Raw genomic sequence first — 19,898 nt, forward strand, 5'->3', positions numbered from 1 at the left:
CCATACTCGGTCATGGCGTCAGGTCCCAGGACGAGAGGAAGGTATTCGCTGTACACGATCTTCTGCAACTCGGCGTCCGATGATCTTCCTGGCCTCGAAGAACACCCGATCGTCGTCCCAGTCCGGGTTGACTTCGGAGAGCTTCCGAGCGACCCGGTTGTGTTCCCGCAGGAAGACGGTGTGCAGGAGGTCAGTCCCGGGTTCTGGTCCACCTGTAGGCGACCAATGTAAGATTTGAGGTCTAGCGGTATGTTTTAAGTTAATACTTTTGGTCCAACACAAAAAGTTCTCTCACCTAGAGCTTTCGACCAGTCACTCTGGTCTTCCTCAGTAGACTGACCCAGTGAGGCTTGTCACGTGGCTTCTTTGAAGTGTGACGTCAACACTGGGTCAAAGGTATCTGGTAGACGATGTCGGCCCCCGTCGCGGTTAAGTGAAGGGTGGTGGGCCCTGATTTTAAATAGCCTCCTTCACCCCTCTTAGGAAATAGTCCAGAGTGACTGGTTGAAAGTTGAGAGAATTTTTTGTGTTGGACCAAAAATTTTAACTTTAAACAATCATGTAACTACATGTACCAACACAGATGAACTTTTATGATAATTTTTTGTTACATTTTCTTGACCAGGTTGCTGAGTAGTGACAAACGGGGAAGGCTGGCGTCCTGTACAGACCAGGGTATCCCCGGGTGTGTGAATGACCTATACCCAGCCTACAACACCATCGGCCTCCCCATGGCTAACCCACCTCCACCCAGGGACCACTACCTCAAGTCAAGCCGCAGGTTCTTCAGTGAGTAACCTGGTCTTTGTTTTAATCTCATTTAGTATCTCATCTACCAAAAATCTCACTTAGTATTTTAACATTTAGATGTTTGGCTACCTATTCTCTATTCAAGTTAGGGGGTTAGTGAACAGGGAGAAAGTTTAGTGATTTTCTTTGATAACAAATAGATTCTATTTTGTTTGTTTTGTGCATTGTCTTTCATTTGCAGCCACACTGACATGAGTATTGTCAATGTCATTAAAGGCAGAGTGATTTTTAGGGTACCACCCATAGAATAAAGAACTCATCTTGGGGCTTGTTTCTGCAGTTTTAAATACCTTAGTATGAAATACTGATTGAAATGTGCTAATGTAAAGCAGTAATGACTTTTGTGTCAATACCACTAACTTTAAGATTGCTTTATTCAGAATATTTCCAGTTTTGCTGCTCTGAAATTGCACTAGATGCCTTTAAGACAGGTTTTCCAATATTCCGGTGTTAAATCTAAATTTCCTTGCTCGTTCCCGCAGAGCTTGGGAATCCTCGCGGGAACGAGAACGCCTTCCTGCTGACGTTCGGCGTGCTCTGGTACCGCTGGCATAATTACCTCGCCGAGCAGATTGCTGACAACCAACCTGATTGGTCGGACGAGAGAGTTTTCAACGAGGCGCGCAAGTGGGTCATCGCCACACATCAGGTTGGTACAAATAATATCTACTAAAGTTAGGCCGCACCAATTTAATTTGTTGGTTCTCAGATTGTTTCAGAAAAAAATGAAGCGACAGGGCAAAAAAAAATAAAAACAGGTCTAGGCATCCTATTACAGCCCCAAATGCTACGATAGGAGCCATGAAGTGAACACAAAAGCTGGATTGATATTCAAACAATGAATTTTGAACTTTCAATCAAACCACTGCATTGATAGATGGAAAAACTGTAACAACTAGGAAGAAAAAAGCTTTCCTCAACTGTTCCCCAATCAACTCAAAAATATGAGCATTTTTGAATTGATGTTTTGCAAATCCAAGAAAAATGAAAAATAAAGGCAAATCCGAGAACCAATTATGTCCCTCATTGCCAGGTGACATACATCTGTCACTCTAAAAAAATGAACAGATCTCCAAAACAAAGTCCTCCTTCTGTATTATATAAACTGTGCATGGGGGGGGGGGGTGCTCGTCACTGAATGACATCCAGTAAGTTTCTAGCGGAGACCAATCAGAGGGCTGCTGAATAATTTGAATAATTTATCAAGGTCCACGGACGCGGTTCTTTCACTTGTAAAGTACCACCGAGCCGGTGGCACACGACTGGGAAAACATGTACTTCACACCCATTGTTCGTCTGTATAAAGCGCAATATACATTACAAAGAGAATTTTCGTGGGACTGCCATTTCTTTAGTTTGCAGTATGTGTATTGAGAACGTTCGAACGGGTATCTTCATAATTCTGCTGGCTGTTTGTAGAACAACGGCACAAAAAAACAGTTTTTTTTCAGTACCATCACAACTTGGCAGATAACACGCAATGAAGCCCACTTTTTACGCAGATTGTAGCACTGCGTGATGTTACACAAACTAACAGTAGATGTTTTAAGGAATTCACAGAAATGGCAATGATAGATAATGTAACGCATAAACATTATACAGCACAAAATGAAGAGTAACAGTAATGTAGTCGTGTTTGGCAGGGTATGGCAAGTCATAGTGCGTACATCTATCGGTAAGTTGACAGCAACAAGCAAGATGCATAGGTTCTATTACTTTTGTAGCTCACTTGCGTCCAGATTTGGGACGAACCCATGTTACTTTTTCGTCGCAGTTTTGCATGTAGTGGTAAGGTTGCTTCCGCAGCCTTTCCGCTGACGCAAACATAGTTTGAGATTAAACAGTTCTTACAACGTTAGCGCTTAAAGTTGCTGTGGTGTTCTCCAGGTTTGTTGGTCTGGTGATGTTGTCTTCTGTTGGCTTGTTGTCTGTCATTTTCCTCCGTTTTTATGTTTGGCGGCCCGTCTTCGATGGGTTGGGTTTGCTTCACAAATCTCGGCTTCGCTAAGATCTGTTCCTCCCGTAGTGGTCGCTCCATTAGCGCTAGTGCAGCCCCATTTGAATCTGTAAAACTTCATGTCTACAGTCCCGTTTCGATTCGTTCATCTAAGTAGATTTTACTAACGTATGATTTTACAAACTAATTGTGGAAGTACTAGTACTTAGTACTGAAGTAAACAAGAAACAATTACGCGCTCTGGTTGAGTTCATGGCATTTACATGAAACAAGGTGCTAATAGTCGCTAGTCGGTGACCTGTCAGCAGCCCTCTGATTGGTCCCCGCTAGAAATCTACTGGATGTCGTATAGTGTACACGGGGGGGGGTGCTACAATAGAAATCTCTCAAGAATACCGGTAGAGGTTGATACAGAATTTCATTCCTTCTTCTTCTCTCGTCCACAGAAAATTGTCCTGTATGACTGGCTTCCAGATTTCTTGGGGGAAGCTCGCAGGCCTGCCGAATACAAAGGTAAAACTTTGGCCCAACAGTTTTCTTCACTTACATGTAGTGCTAAGCATTCACTTACAATACAGATCTGGGATAAAATTGACGAGCGTGCAAATTGCGATGAAAAGTTGTGGAAAGCATGATTAAAAGCTCAAAATTTCTCGACTGGAAATGAGTGCAAAAGCTATGCAAAAGCTGTGCCTCTCATTTGAGTTGTGTTCACTTTTTGTGACACGAAAACCCTTGTAGATGTTGGACAATTAAAATGTATGTGTGGTAATAATGTAGCTAATTAGTGCATTTGGTTTGCACAGCAGCTGCTTTTCCGCAAGTTTTAACTGTAAAATTGTTACAATTGGCTTTTAGCATTTTACAGCTTTCAACTGTGATTTAGATGCAATTCAAATGACTTTTGCACAAGAAATCAACAAGTTAAAACCACATGACTTTTGTGTAAAATGCATGGGATTCTGAGTGAACTTTTAAAATGGAGATCAGTACAGTAACTTGTCTTGTCACTCCATTACAGAAAATATGAAGAAACTGATGTGTAGGATAGTTGTAACAACACAACCAGGGTTTGAAATTAAAGGTGGCCACTGACCACTAAAATTTTGGGCTAGGACAACTAAAAAGACACTTTAGGACATTTTTGGGACAATAGAAAAGTAATCAACATCAGAATATCAGCCCTTCTTTTGTTCATAAGGCACACGTCCCAGCTTTTGGATATGGAAAAGTTCCCCCGAATTTCCTGTCTACTCTGCAATTATAGTGCGCCTGGGAGTGAACATAACCAAATAAAGTTGACTTTAAGTTGAAGTCATACAAAACAGGTTGGGACAGTTCATCCTCACTTTGGGACAATTAAAATTTATTTTTGGGACAGTGCTGGGACAATAGGATGAAAAGTTAATTTCGAAGCCTGACAAGGTTGGTTTGTCTCAGGTTACAGCTCGGCCATCCATCCTGGCGTCACACACGTGTTCCAGTCTGCCGCCATGAGGTGGGGCCATACCATTGTGCCCCCGGGGGTGTACAGGCGCAGCAGAGTGTGAGTTTTGCTAAAAAATTTTACTCCCTCCTTAGTTTTTTTCATTGGTGACTGTTAACTCTTGATCCTCTCTGTGTAACGGCAGGGTGTTTGGATCAGAACCCAGAGGTCATGGGTTTGAATCCTGCCATTGCAACGATCTTGTGCCTTAGGAACAGCACTTACCGTAGTACGACTTAGGTAGGGGAGGTAAAAGGTGATGGAAGAAGAACTTAAAACTGGGCTCCTTCCAATACTGTGCTCAATCAATCAATCCTCTTCTACCAGCTACTATAGGTAGTAGAATTTGCTTGATGCCCAGATGAGTTTGAAATTAACATGTCAATGTCAAGGGGGACTTTCCTTAGATGATTTATTTTGATTTACGTTGATGAATATGTTTTTGAAATGTTGATGCCATAATTAGTAAGCAAAAAATGCCCTGTGAATGTTGAACTCAGGAAGGGAGACGGGACATGTGACTGGCGTAAGACCTCCATGTTCACCAGCCCGCACACCAACGGATACTACTTCCACGGCGTGCGCACATGTAACTCCTACTGGAACTCTGTGGTAAGTAGTCTGGATGGTTGGATCTAAGGGTTTTCTCTTACACAACCAAATAATTGTCACAACCTTGCTTAGGAAATTTTTGGCACTTTTGTTTGCTGACTCACTCATCTATTTAATAAGTTGTGCTCTAAGCCTCAACCGACCAAATCAAATTTTGGTACCATTGCAAAGAACTTTCCAATTGTATAGATTGACAAAAATATAACTGAACGAAATCAAGTTTCTGAACTTTTTGTGATAACTGATAAGACTGTACAGTTACAAGTTGATTGTCAACGAATATTTCTGTAGGACCCACATGAGGAAGGTTTTAAGGCTGAAGGCGTGGAGCCATTTGACGGGGTGGAGGAGTTTCTACTGGGTCTGTCGTCTCAAGTCACCGAGCGCGAGGACAACATCATCACTGAAGATCTGAGAGGTCAGGTTTGGCCAGCGGGGCTCTTACATGTACTAATATCTGTTCAGAAACCATTGCCATTAAGTTATTATAATTATATAATATTTGTGTGTAATCTTTTCAGTTTTGCACTTCATTCAAAATGCTGATCATACCAGTCAATACACAAGTAACAAATAATCCACAATATAGAAATTATGCAGGTGGTATTTCCAGCCCTGGACCATCTTACAGGCTCATTATCATAAGTCAGTTTTCCTGAAAAATTCATTTTTGTATTCCAATGTTATAGCTTGTAGCCATAGTTGAAGTTACCAATTTGCTGTATGTATACTTTTTCGTCATTAAAACTTTCTATAATAAACACCTTTATATATAGGTTTGCCCCTAAAACATAATATATTACATGATTGTTAGAAATATATACAGCAACTGGGAACTAACTTTTTCCCACATTGCATTGAAAATAACTCCAGGGCGCGTGTTTGGTCCATTGGAGTTTTCCCGGCGCGACCTGATGGCGATCAACATCCAGCGGGGCCGGGACCACGGCCTGCCGGACTACAACACGGCACGCGTGGAGTACGGCCTGCCGAGGCGGGAGGACTTTGCTGACGTCAACCCCTGGCTCTTCAATGCCAGTAACGTTGCACACGGACCTGAGGTACACATGTAGGCTCAGCTGTAAATTGATACTGTAATGCATATGGTAACTATACATTTACGTTAACTTAGATAAATATAAATAAATTTATTATATAAATTAAATAAATATAACTTTCTTAGTTAGTCATTTAGGGACCTGAGGTAGGTTACTGTTTGATACATCACCAAAGATTGTATGTTTGTTAATCAGGCCATGTTAATTTGATTATATGGATGACATCTGCATGCACTTGTATTTTCGTCTGTTTCCAAAAAGAAAGATTTCGACAGTACTTTAAATCGTACAAAATGAGCGAATATATGTCATATGTTGCAAAAAAAAAGTATTGTAAAACGGTACTAATATCATAGAAATCAACGCCAAAATTAATTCAGGGAAAGAAGAAAATGTGAAGAAATGAAAATGAAGAGTCTATTATTTGCCATACCATATTTTGTATGTTTACTGATTTGTACAACCTTTATGACCACGTAGATTTCATAATGAAGGAAACTTTTTTTTTTTGCCAAACTTTTTTTTAATTCGCACGCTCGCGTCAGTTTTGGGGTTCCCAGAGGATGTCATCCATATAATCAAATCAACATGGCCTAATTACAAGTGCCTTTCCCAAGGGTACAACATTGGGGACTGCCAAGGTTTAAAACCCAGAACATTTAGATTGTAAGTCAACAACCGTAACAAGACTGCTTGCATTTCCCACTAGCTCCTGGCTAACATCACGACGTTTGCAGCAGCGAACAACTGGACCACGGACAAGTGCGACATCTGGGTCTGCGGCCTGCTGGAGACGACCGAGGCGGGACCGGGGGAACTGTTTGGCGCCGTCATCAAGGACCAGTTTGAACGGATCCGAGACGGCGACCGCTTCTGGTACGAGAACGACAAAAATGGGTGAGTTGCTCTTGTTGTCTTGCTGCAGGTTATAGTGTCTGAGTATGTGAAAGTCTTTTAGTAATGTAAGGGGTCTCACAGGCCTCGAAATTAACTTTTTTTACTATTGTCCCAAAATTGTCCCAAAAATAGATTCCAATTGTCCCGAACTGAGGATGGACTGTCCCAGCCTGCTTTTCAGGAAATAAGTTTATGACAACAATAAGAAAACAACAACTGAATTTCTACAACTTGAAGTCCACTAAGTTAGTACAGTAAATGTCCATCATTTTCCTTGACTGTAGGGAAATGCATGATAGTATCATGGGCGCAGCACCATCTTCAACACCCCCTCCCCATGCAACATTTGGAAACCCCGATTGGTCAAATTTAAATGTTTGTCAGAGTATTATGGGCTACCAGCAGCCCGCAGCAGGATGGATGGATCATGTTCCTAAATGATGTGGACAGTCTCAGATGAGAATTTTTCAATTGCCCCGAAATTGTCCCGAAACGTAATTTGAATTGTCCCGAGCTGAAAATTTAGTGTCATTTGACACTGGGACAATGTTAATTTCGAGCCCTGTCTCAGTGCCGTGTAAACTTTAAAAAGGATGGGGCCAAGATACATCATGTACATGTACATGTAAGTTAAGGAACAAAAAATGATGATTTTAAAATTATATAAGTAAAGAAAAGCTTGAATGTCCAGGTATAAAGTAGAAATTACAGATTCTAAGCACAAGCAAGATGAAAATAATTTTTTATTTTAGGCCTTATTTCAAATGGTAGATTTATGTTTTGTTGCCTCTGTCCTGTTCAATTTTTCTGAATCATTTCACTTTTCCCAAATTATGCTATAATAATTCCCTGTCAAGCATGATAATGTAAAATACATGATGTATATTAAAAGATATAGCAGATTGGCCAGAAGTCTAACAGATTCTTTTGTTTTTTTCTAGACTGTTCACCAAAGGAGAGATCGAACAGATCAACAACATCACCCTGTTTGACATCATCAAGAGTGTCACCAACATCACTGACGCAGACATGCAGTCAAACCCCTTCACTCGCAACCGGTCAGTGTTCCATACAACACTTACTGACTATATAATTTTGTGGATTTTTTAAAGGTCACTGCGAAGAGCGATTTTGCCACTCGTGGTAGACCCATATTTTACCCAATCCGTGATCTTTGATGGGCAAAAATCAGCATATAAATAATAAAAAAAGACTTGTTAAGGTTTCCTCACTGGCTAATTTGGCATTTTAAACTTTGCATCGTTTTGTCACAATTGAAATTTGGAAAGAAATGTTGTTGTACTGAATATTGATACCTGGGTACAAAAGGGTTATGAATTTGATTTTATGGACCATATGGATGACGTCATCATATTTTATTGCCCCAAATGTAATTATCTTTAAAGTTATAATACTGTAACAGCAATTTGGTACAAGTAACAGTTACTGCAATAAAAGTATGTCTTTCATGTGCACAATGGTCAAGGCTACGAATTGACGTTTGCACATTCAAATCGATATCTACTAATTACCCGTAGTTATTTAAGAGAATAACTAGCTTTTAATTAGGCTATTAGGTTATTCTCTAATAACTACAGGTAATTAGTAGATATCAATTTGTGCAAACGTAAATTTGTAGCTAGCCCAGCAAGGCTTAAGGTTTCGAAATAAATGAAATGAAATTCAACGTTTATCTTTGTCGTGCTCCAGAGTCTCCCTGCTTCCAGCCCAAACAGCTGAGTGAGTTTGACATGGAGCCGTGCACCCCTGACTATGTCAACAAGACGGTGGACTTCAAGAGACAGACGTTTGACTACTTCACGGGCAGCGCGGCCTCGTACATCCTCACCTTCTTTGCCCTGGGATTGTTTGTCGTTGGTACGTTAGTGCAAAAGTTACAGTGTTTTCTTGTGCTTCATCAGGCCACAACAATTTGATGTCTTATACTATCATGAAAGTTCATCTGTGTTGGTTACATGTTTAAAGTTAATTTAAAAACTTTTGGTCCAACACAAAAATTCTCTCACCAGTCACTCTGGTCTTCCTCAGTAGACTGACCCAGTGAGGCTTGTCACATGGCTTCTCTGAAGTGTGACGTCAACACTAGGTCAAAGGTATCTGGTAGACGATGTCGGCCCCCGTCACAGTTAAGTGAAGGGTGGTGGGCCCTGATGTAAATAGCCTCCTTCACCCCTCTCAAGAAATAGTCATGTTCAGTGTCCAAAACCCTTACAGTGTCAGGTGAGAGAATTCTTGTGTTGGACCGAAAGTTTTAATTTGATTTCTTGATTCTTGGGTTTTAAAAGTTACAGATGATATTGGGGCCACGGCAAGTTAATCAATTAAATAGGTTTTCAGATTCATTTGTTCTGATTTGCAAAAAAAGTCCCTCTGAATCAAGTTAAAATATTTTGGGCCCAACAGTTGAAACAAGTCCTTTCTACTATTTTTAGTTTTTCCATCTACATGTATCAATGCAGTGGTTTGTTTGAATGAAAGTTTAAAATACATGTATCATTGCTTGAATGACAAACCATCTTCATAGAATAGAGTTGAGTATGCATTTTGAGCACAAGTTGGATTCAGTTTTGTTTCTCATATTCAGATGATGTTTTGCCAGAAGGTTATTGAATGAAATGTTTAAAAAAATAGACAAATAAGTGATGCTATTTTACTTCCAGGTTGCATTGCTGTGCTGGTATACATGGCGAGGGACAGGCAGAAGAGAGAAGCGATAGAAAAAAACAAGCGTAGAAAGACGACGGCTGCCAAACACAGCAGGGATGGAGCTACGATTATACTTGGTACACACTCATTTTCCAACAAAACTTTGTGGTCTGCAAGTTCACAAGTTGGGGCGTAATTTGTTTGTTTGTTTGTTTCGCATAACCGGTAAACCACGTAACATACCAGTTCTGTACATGTACAAGCTGCGTAAGACTGGAATGTAAGGTTTGAACCACTCACACCGGGAAGGTCCCCCACTCTTTTTGATATTGTGAGTGAAGTGGGTTCTTTAACGTGCGTGGGGTGTGGCTCTCCCCAAACACGGGACTCCATTTAACGTCCTATCCAAAGGACGTCCCTAACCGAAGTTACATTGTAAATGTAGGTAGTACTTATTTTCACCCGAGTGAAGTGAGGAAAATCGTATAAAGTGTCTTTCCCAAGGACACAAGATCGGTGACATGGGCAGGATTTGAACCCGTGACCTCTTGGGTGTGAGCCTAAAGGGCTACCGGCTGCGCCACAAGATCCCACATTGTGTCTGTAGATAACAGTTGTTTTGTATTGTATCATTTTGCCTTTTATTATAGCTAGGGGGAACATATCGCCCACATGCACTTTTCAATGTGCCTTTAGGGTAAAACCCCAGCCTGCAACATCATAGAAAACACAAAAATTAATCAAATTTATGCAGATTACAAACTTGGTACAAAACCAAAGTACATGAAATGAAAACTAATGTAACTTGGAAATAACATGCTGCAAAATTATTAATACAATCATTAATAGACAAAAAGGTGAAACAATATAAGAATGATGTAAAACATAGAATGAAATTAGGATAAATTTGAATACAGTCAAACCTGTCAGCCCAAGAAGACCACTCAGAGGACTAATAAAATCTGATCTACGTTAATTCTTGATGCTCAATTTTGTCAATGGGAAAAATCATCAAAGGGACATCAAAAAGTGGTCACATTGGTTAATAGGTGATCACTCACTCATTCACTATGCAGTCTTTGATTGTTGTTCCTTTAATATAAATTATAATTATATTATTTAGATCTGACCACTTGTCCAGATTATACACTTGTAATGTTTAAGAAATACATGTAGTATAATGATTGAATAGTGACATTGTACATGTATGTATGTACTCTTCCTTTTCTCAGCTACGGAGTACGTAGGGAAGAAGGAAGGTGAGCGCAGCGTTCAGGTCAAGCTGGGAACAGGGAAGGAGATCAAGGTATTTGAAAGTCTAAAAAAATCACAACAGCACTCCCCAAACAGACTTAGTATAAGACAAGAAAACCGGTACTTATAGTAAGCAGCTAGACATATTTTAAAAATCTATCCAGTCGCTAAATGAATCTAATTTTTTTCTGTTTCCATTTTGTGTATCATTCTCATTACCTGGATGTCTAACTTAATCGACAAAACTAATACATTGTACATAATTGTCTAGGTTTTTAAAAATAAATCTTGCTATAGGCTTGGTCAGATTTTACTGTTGATGTTGCAGAATGATGTAGCAAAGTGTTGCAAATATTCATAGAGCTCATTCAACCATCCATCAGTTTTTTATTCGTTCTTGTATCCCATTTTGTTTAAGGTTCTGAACGATCGCGGGAAGCTGCTGAGAACGATTGACCTGCGAAACCACAACCAGCTGGTCCTGTACGTGGAGGCTGACCGACACCGTACGCAGATGGCCATCCACGTGCCCAAGGAGTACGATCTGGTAAGTCACTCTTATTCAGGTACAGGTCAGGACCTGAACATCTGTACCTGAGCTTAAGAAAACACTTAGTCTATAGTGGACACTATAGTGGACACCATTTTTCACACATTTAAGTGTCACCTTTGAGATGTTAAAGCATAGTATAGGTTGCATCTTGAAGATTCTAGTAAACTTTAAGTGCACTGGAGACCAAGTCGATGTTGTTTCTTATGTCTAAAGTCAAGATATAGTAAGTTACCGCAACAAGAAATTTATTTTTAAAGAGATTGTTGTAGTAACTTATAGTCTTGACTTGCCTCCTATCTTGCGATTGATGAGTTTTATATCTGAAATTTCTTTTTTTAAAGACCTTTATGTAAAGCCATTATTCCAGAGTTTGAATCGGATGATTTTTAATAATTTGTGTCAAGATATTTTTCGCCCTATGACTATATGGCATTAGACCTGGAGCCTGTGGAGGATGTTATCCATAAAATTTACTTGCTGTGGCCTAATGCAAACTGTTCGCTGAAAACGCAAGATGCTGTGACGTGTTCCTGTGAGCGCACCACTTTTTTTAGAAGCCCAGAAAAACGTGGTTGGTCGGTGCCGGACAAGATGCTCGAAATCATTGGATGATCGAAATTATCTTATTCCATTTTTAACAATTTGTGCAATTTGCCATCCTACGCAGGTTCTGAACTTCGAGTACACAGAAGACCGAGACAACGCGCTGATGCAGGTGGAGGACTTCCTGGGGACGGTGGAGGTGGGTCGGCGGCGCCAGGAGATGAAGAGTAAAGACCTGATGAACGCCATCGTCACCAAGGCTGACAGACAGAAGCAGCTGGAGAAATTCTTCCGCATCATCTTTGCTCAGGTACTGTCAGAAATCCCATAAACTACCAGTTAGGCCACACCTATATGATTTTATGGATGACATCCTCTGAAGACCCCAAAACTTGTGTGCGCGGGCGAATAAAAAAAAATCCGGCCAAAAATAAAAATGCTACTAAACCACAGGAATACAAAGCAGGTATTGTGAATTTGCGGCAATACATAGCGAGGTATACGACAAGCCGGTACATATGCTGGATTTTTGTTGAATTTATGCATCAGCAGAGTTAATGAGTCGTGGAGCTTCAGTAGCCTGGGTGCGATCCTTCATAGTTACCAGTACGGCTCAGTATTGTCGCTAACTACATGTACCATGGACTACCAAGGCCTAGAGCCAGGCCAGAGCCTCGGAGAACGTGATCTTTTTTTTTGAGAACAGGTCGGTGTGGCCTAACTGTAGCCCAGTCTGGTGCAGTCTTTATGGTACCACCTATTGCAAATTCATCACAACAGATGGCAGCATGAGTGTTCTGTACTGCTTTGTTGCAGCTCCCGAAGGGATGTTTTGGTAGCCTAGGTCCTGGGTTTATCAGTATAGCCCATACTGGATATACTGATGAGATACAAATAATTCACTAGTCTTTGTTCATGGTAGCAAACGTTCACGGTCTGACAAAAATGGACATGTTCACGGAACTTCATGAGAAAGAGTGTGGGAAAGTCAAACACACAGCACTACCAGCGGACTAGCCCCCTGCTGTAGTGCCCTGCACAACTGTGTGTTGCCCAAAAGGGTTACGAAATGGAGATGGGCACCATCCTACGCTTGGCATAAGAGTATGGGAGACCTTCTTCTTCTGGTACAAATCTTCCACCATTCATATCTCTGACTTTCTTTCTTTCTTTCTTTCTTTCTTCTTGTTTTAGGCCTTCAAGGAGGAGAAGGCACGTGAGGACATCAGTTCCTTCGACTCCCGAGATGCGAAGGACGTCCTGACCTGCGAGCTGACCCGCGCAGAGTTCGCCGAGAGCCTGTCCATGAAGCCGGAGTCTCTGTTCGTGGAGCAGATGTTCAACCTGGTGGACAAGGACGGCAGCGGATACATCAACTTCAGAGAGTTCCTGGATGTCATCATCATCTTTGCTAAAGGTAGGAATCTGCTCGACAATTAATGTTACCTCCAGGTGACTAATAAACTGGTGGAGGCCCAACTACTAAGTACCTAATACCGGCCCTGCCATGCCTTCAGCCATGCCTTCAAGTACCAGAGTTAGCAACCAAGGATAATGTATTCAAGAATTCATTTTTTCCTACAACTATCGCAGAGTGGAACTCGCTGTCACTGAGTACAAATTATTAGGGCATTATCATTAGATAGCTTTAAACATTGTCTAGAGTTAGATGTTCAAGGGTTAGGTGTAACAAGTCGTTTGGTGTGTAACGCTATACAGATACAGAATGATACAGAAAACAGATGAACTAGAATAGCTAGAATAACTGAATAACTGTTGTATTGTCAGATTGATGGATTGGTTAAAAAAATTTCCGTCGCGCACTGAAAAGTTTTGGTAATTGACGGAATAACTGGTGCTGGCTAGAGCCATGCCCTACACCCCTAAACATCTCCTGCGTGTTGTTTTTTCCAGGTAACCCTGATGAGAAGGCCAAGCTGATGTTTGACATGTATGATGTGGATGGAGACGGCAAACTCAGCAGGGAGGAGTTCAAGACTATGCTCAAGTGAGTACAGGATCTACCCGCATTTCTTTACTTAACATTCTGCTGCAATAAAAATAGGAAAATGTCCAGACTTTTCATGATGTTCAAAATGACTAGTATTATTAGTATTAACTACATGTAAGTCTACATGTAGAGTGTTCCATAGGCCTATTATGGAATACAGCAGATTTATGGGAATTCCATATTAATTATGCAAATTAGTTCCTGATTTGCACAATCCGTCAGCCGGTTCTTGAGTTACGCTCCCTCGAAGATTTTAAAACAAACTGCGCTGCAGTTCCAGAACAAGCTGCTAGGGGGCCCAAACTAATGTCTTCTTCTTCCCTAGCACTGTACCAGCTCAGAAAACGTGAAATAGTGAAATTAATGGCTTCAAGTACCAAGTACCAGAACAAATTTAAAGTTTGACATGCTGAGAGACCAGGGCTGTAGCCAGCTTAATTTTTTTTTTCGTCAGCCCAGGTTCATCATCGGATTTTGGGAGGAGAGCGCCATTGGCCCAAACTACATTGTATAGGGGGGTTTGGGGGCGTACTCCCCCGGGAAATTTTGTTTGGATTTTCAAGCTGCCTTAAAAAATGCAATTTCCCACATTTTGAGAGGCAAATCATGGGGTTGAGAGTGGATGTTTTCATATTTTTACTCAAGATTTCTGTCTGTCAAGGTTGAGGGATTGGTTTCCGTCACATGCCACAAAGTTTGGGTAATTAAAGGGAAAACTGGTGCTTGCTAGAGCCCTGTGACCAGATAATGATGGAACATGGCAGGGATTGAAACATACTATTAGGCAAAAATCATGACGATCCACCAATCGGTTCTTTAGATACCCTCCTGCAAAGGTTTTTAAACAAATGTTACAATTCCAGAACAAGCTGCTGGGAGGCTCAAAGCATACGTCATTTCTTCCCGAACACAAGAGCTGTCTATCATGAAAAATTCGCAACCTTAGCTTATCTAGACGACGAGATATCAAAACTTTAAGTTCTGCTGCAGTACCATAACAAGCCGCCAGGGGGCCCAAGGCCTACCCCGGTAATTATTTCAATTCGAGGTCGCATCAAGACCTACACACATAACAAATATCATTTAAGCCCTCTTGAGTTATCATTTTGACAGACAAACGCACACACTACTGAAAACAGAACCTTCTTGACAAAGGTAACAAGTAGTAAACAAGTGTTTACTGTTTACCCACCAGGTCGATGATGGACATGGTAAACACGGAGGTGGAGCAGGAACAGATGGACATGCTGGTGGACTCCATGATGGAGCAGGGCGGCGTCCGCGACCGAGAACAGATGACTCAGCAGGACTTCATCAACATCCTGGGAGAACACAAGCAGGCCCTCAGCAATGCAGCACTCAACCTGGGAGGTAGGGGGCGCTGTTGTACAGTGTTTTGTTTTTGTGTTGTGTTGAACCATCAAGCACTGCATGATGTTGTGTGGAAAGAGAATGAGGAGGAAATTAACAGGAATTGTCATAAGGCTTTAAAGAGGTAAATCTTTGAATAATTCTTGCAGAGACTCAATGACAGTTCTTTTTCATCAAAAAGCTAATTTGATATTTGGACTTTTGGACACACTTTCCAAATTTAATATGAAACAAGTAAAATCTGAGATTTTATACCTCCGGGCTTTTTATTGTATATTTTTCCATGTTGTTTGTTCTGTATAGTTGATGGTGTTGAATTTTATGTGTTAGATTTAGCGTTCCTGGTTGTGTTAATACAGGACTGGTCAACATTTTCATCTGCAGCCCATACCATGTACCCACGGTAAAAATGCATGTCAAGAACGTCTGAGACAGTATACCACGGTATTTGTAAGTTAAGAAGTCGTAATATACGCCGAAAACATCCAAGATTGCGCAAGGCGGCGTTGACCCCTGACCCATTGGCCCACCCGGAAGTTGCGCTGGCAGCCAGCCCAGCGCCGCGCGCGACCATTTTCAGATTTTTACGCCCCAAAACACATATACAATAAAAACAAAAAAAACCTGCACCATCTACAGCCCATTAGCAGAACATACACCGAGTCCAGTCTACCCCAACGCGAGATACAACTGCGATAATATTTCAAAATACATATCGGAAGCAGACACCCCTCTGTTTGACCCCTTTTAAATGGTAAGACCCAAAACTGAAACCTCCCCATTCCTTAACAACATGGTAAATTCCATTTTCAGCATGGCGGGGGTGTCCGGAGCACTTAAAAACCTTTTATTTCCACGCCCATAAACACATATACAATTAAGCAAAAACGTTCTGCATCATCTGCAGCCCAACAGCAATACGTATACCGAACCACAGACAAATCCGTCCAGCCGATCGCGAGAAACAGCTGCTGACAGAAATGTTTCGAACCATAGTAAAACCTCCTCGCGGAAGGATATCTCCTTCCCCGGAGGTAACTATTTCTCCAACTATAGATAGGTAAAAAAATCCCTACATGACTTGCAAAAGTTAACTTTTCTTGTGAGTTAATCAAAATGTAGAGTGATTTTCAAAAATCGTCCAGATCTTAAACCAAATGAAGTCTATTTGACAACAGGACTGTATGTTCTTTAAAAAATTAACTTTTATGGGTATCATCATGCAATTCTTGTTGGTCGTCTGTATTGTGTCTTGTGACGTACATGTAGTTTTACAGGGACTAAGGAAAAGGTGTTGCATACATGTATGTATGTCAAACTTGTTGTGAGTTTTATTGAAAAGACTTACAACTTCGTAAGGCCATGTTGATTTGATTATATGGATGACATCCGCGCGCGCATGAATTTTCGGCCGTTTCCAAAAAAAAAAAAGTTTTCAACCATACTGTAAATTGTACAAAACAGTTGCAAAATGAGCAAAAATATACCATAAGTTACAAAAAAAATTAACAAAAACTATACCAATGTCGTAGAATGCCAAAATCAAACGAAAAAAGACGAAATTGTAAAGAAATGAACTTGAAGACTAGATTATTGGCCAAACCATATTCTGTGCCATTTGCTCAACCCTCATGACCACGTAGATTTCATAATGAAAAGAACTTTTTTTTTTTGCAACACTTTTTTTTTATTCGCACGCGCGCATCAGTTTTGGGGTTCCCAGAGGATGTCATCCATATAATCAAATCAACATGGCCTAAACATGGATTTAATGGAGAATTCAGCATGCTGGTGGGAGTTGTATCCAGAACCGTGTTAGTCTGTGCGTGTTGTACATGTATAATCCAGAACCGTACCTGAGGCAAATCTAGGTTCTTTAAAGGCATCCAGTGCAGTTTTTAGGGCAATTGGAAATCCAATTTTTCAAGCCAATATTCTAGTCATTTATCTACATAGTACTAAGTTGAAACCACACTGTCCCAATGTACATGACCATCATGGAGCAAATACATGTATTCCCAAAATTCTGACGGAAAATGGTTACTGAAAGGGCCCTTGGCTGATTTTTAGGGTACCACCAGAAAATAAAGGACTCATCTTGAGGCTTGCTTCTGCAGTTTTAAATGTTCCAAAGTATGAAATACTGATTGAAATGTGCTAATGTGATGCAGTATGTGTCAATATCATAAAAGATTGCCTCATTCAGAATATTTCCAGTTTGAAATTGCATTGGATGCCTTTAAAATGCTGATACTATCCTGAATTGTGCTTGACCCTAACCCTAACCCATTCAGGTATAGAACTCAATAGGCACGGTTATGGCTATAACAGACTGTGGGTAAAGGTCTTAATTTATTGTACATGACTGTATGTACGGAGGGGAAAGACTGTTTACACTTAGTAACTGTTGTTCAGGGCTTCCGACTGAGAAGCTGAAGAATCAGGCTCGTCGAGTCAGCGAGGGTGAGTTGGTCACTGTAACCTCAGGTGCTGGTCACGACGGTGTAATGAACAGTGGGCTTTGTGGTGGCTTGTTGTAAACTAGACTCAGTGTAGTCAGTTGAATAAGCTAAATTGGAATTTACTGTAAATCTTGTTTAGGCCTAGGAAAAAAATGTTGTTTCCTGTAACCCAGTGTTCGAAATACCTGTCTGCAGTCTGCAATCTGCAGATAGATTTCAAAGATTGCAGAAGAAAAATTTATACAATCTGCAATTTTGCAGCAGGAAAAATTGGCACTTGGGATTTGGTGCTCTAGACTTGGCCCCAAGGACAGACAACACTTAAGTTCCTGTTCTGAAACAACAGGAGCTTCTTCACTAATTTACATCAACCTTGTCTTGACTTGTCTATCTTTTGTTTCCTTTTGGACTTCCAAAAATTTGTCTTTGCTAATTTGCATATCAATCCATAGTTCATGCTTATAAACTTGCAAGATTGTAGTATAGAGGCTTGTGTATTTGCAGAAAGTATTTCCAAATTGCAGAACAAAATTTTGACTCTTCTGCAATATTGCAGAGCACTGAAAAAAAGTATTTCGACCACTGCTGTAACCCAACCGACCCTAGAAAAATCTGCCAACCCTAGACTTTTTTTGGGTAATGGACCCCTGCAAGGGACATCTAATCAACCTGTTCTAGCTCCATTATCTAACACCTGAGTGATAAAACTATGTGCAATTCATTTTCTAACATTGATATTGAAAATAAAAGTGTCCTCCTGCAAGTTTTACTAAATTTTGTTCAACTGTATAATTGAATGAGTTGGACCCCTTCATGTACAATGTATATAGATATCACTGAAGTCTTAAAAAAAACAAGTAAAATCTGAGATTTTATACCTCCGGGCTTTTTATTGTATATTTTTCCATGTTGTTTGTTCTGTATAGTTGATGGTGTTGAATTTTATGTGTTAGATTTAGCGTTCCTGGACTGGTCAACATTTTCATCTGCAGCCCATACCATGTACCCACGGTAAAAATGCATGTCGAGAACGTCTGAGACAGTATACCACGGTATTTGTAAGTTAAGAAGTCGTACTATACGCCGAAAACATCCAAGATTGCGCAAGAGGGCGTTGACCCCTGACCCATTGGCCCACCCGGAAGTTGCGCTGATTTTTACGCCCCAAAACACATATACAATAAAAACAAAAAAACCTGCACCATCTACAGCCCATTAGAAGAACATACACCGAGTCCAGTCTACCCCAACGCGAGATACAACTGCGATAATATTTCAAAATACATATCGGAAGCAGACACCCCTCTGTTTGACCCCTTTTAAATGGTAAGACCCAAAACTGAAACCTCCCCATTCCTTAACAACATGGTAAATTCCATTTTCAGCATGGCGGGGGTGTCCGGAGCACTTAAAAACCTTTTATTTCGACGCCCATAAACACATATACAATTAAACAAAAACGTTCTGCATCATCTGCAGCCCAACAGCAATACGTATACCGAACAACAGACCAATCCGTCCAGCCGATCGCGAGAAACAGCTGCTGACAGAAATGTTTCGAACCATAGTAAAACCTCCTCGCGGAAGGATATCTCCTTCCCCGGAGGTAAAAAGAAAAAATAGATAATCCCTACATACTGACAGGAACAGACGGAACCTACCTACTGAAACAGGAAACACAACATTTTTTTTCCTAGGCCTTATTATTTTTTTACATATGTGTATATGTGTAATTTCACCAGGTTCGACGGTAGTTACTGAATAAAGACACTCTTTTTTACAAAGCCATTTAGTGCTTTCAGCCGACATTTCGCAGCATTATACATGTTGGTGGTGGCTTAAAACAGGAGCATGCCATAATTTTGAAGAATATAATCTTTCATGCTTGTATGACTTCCATTGAGGGACTGTAATCCATTCTGATTGTGTGTTGAAGTCACTGTTTGTTGATGGCTACATGTAGGCTAGGATTCAAGGTCCAGTGACTGCATGGTGGTAGTTTGGCTGCTTGTCTCTAGACCACAAAATGAAATTTTCAGGTTGTCGTGCAAAGAGGCCTTTTGATAGAAACATATCTACACTTTTCTAGAAGGTTTCTTGAATTTGTTCAAGAAGTATTCTTGAATTCATCACAGTGTACCCAATTTTATCTCTGGGTACGGAGGGTATTGGTTTGCGTAAACTTTGTTTCTCTCTTGATCTTTCTCTCTCTCTCTC

The 19,898-nt window shown here is 40.6% G+C and overlaps 1 protein-coding gene across 1 annotated transcript in view; it reads left to right on the plus strand.

Moving 5' to 3' along the window:
* The window catches only part of LOC109478520 (dual oxidase 2-like), a 41,748-nt gene that overhangs the window by 11,874 nt on the left and 9,976 nt on the right, over positions 1 to 19,898 (plus strand). The window contains exons 7-23 of the mRNA XM_019780123.1: positions 626 to 789; positions 1,293 to 1,459; positions 3,214 to 3,280; positions 4,208 to 4,313; positions 4,754 to 4,865; positions 5,157 to 5,283; positions 5,739 to 5,926; positions 6,633 to 6,820; positions 7,762 to 7,871; positions 8,531 to 8,698; positions 9,502 to 9,624; positions 10,720 to 10,793; positions 11,160 to 11,288; positions 11,962 to 12,147; positions 13,032 to 13,254; positions 13,752 to 13,845; positions 15,044 to 15,219. Coding sequence (XP_019635682.1) covers positions 626 to 789; positions 1,293 to 1,459; positions 3,214 to 3,280; positions 4,208 to 4,313; positions 4,754 to 4,865; positions 5,157 to 5,283; positions 5,739 to 5,926; positions 6,633 to 6,820; positions 7,762 to 7,871; positions 8,531 to 8,698; positions 9,502 to 9,624; positions 10,720 to 10,793; positions 11,160 to 11,288; positions 11,962 to 12,147; positions 13,032 to 13,254; positions 13,752 to 13,845; positions 15,044 to 15,219 — 2,402 coding nt within the window. The remainder of the gene's footprint in view (positions 1 to 625; positions 790 to 1,292; positions 1,460 to 3,213; positions 3,281 to 4,207; positions 4,314 to 4,753; positions 4,866 to 5,156; positions 5,284 to 5,738; positions 5,927 to 6,632; positions 6,821 to 7,761; positions 7,872 to 8,530; positions 8,699 to 9,501; positions 9,625 to 10,719; positions 10,794 to 11,159; positions 11,289 to 11,961; positions 12,148 to 13,031; positions 13,255 to 13,751; positions 13,846 to 15,043; positions 15,220 to 19,898) is intronic.

The sequence above is a fragment of the Branchiostoma belcheri genome, unplaced genomic scaffold, assembly GCF_001625305.1.
Source record: "Branchiostoma belcheri isolate BF01 breed outbred unplaced genomic scaffold, Haploidv18h27 scaffold44, whole genome shotgun sequence".
Lineage (NCBI taxonomy): Eukaryota > Metazoa > Chordata > Leptocardii > Amphioxiformes > Branchiostomatidae > Branchiostoma > Branchiostoma belcheri.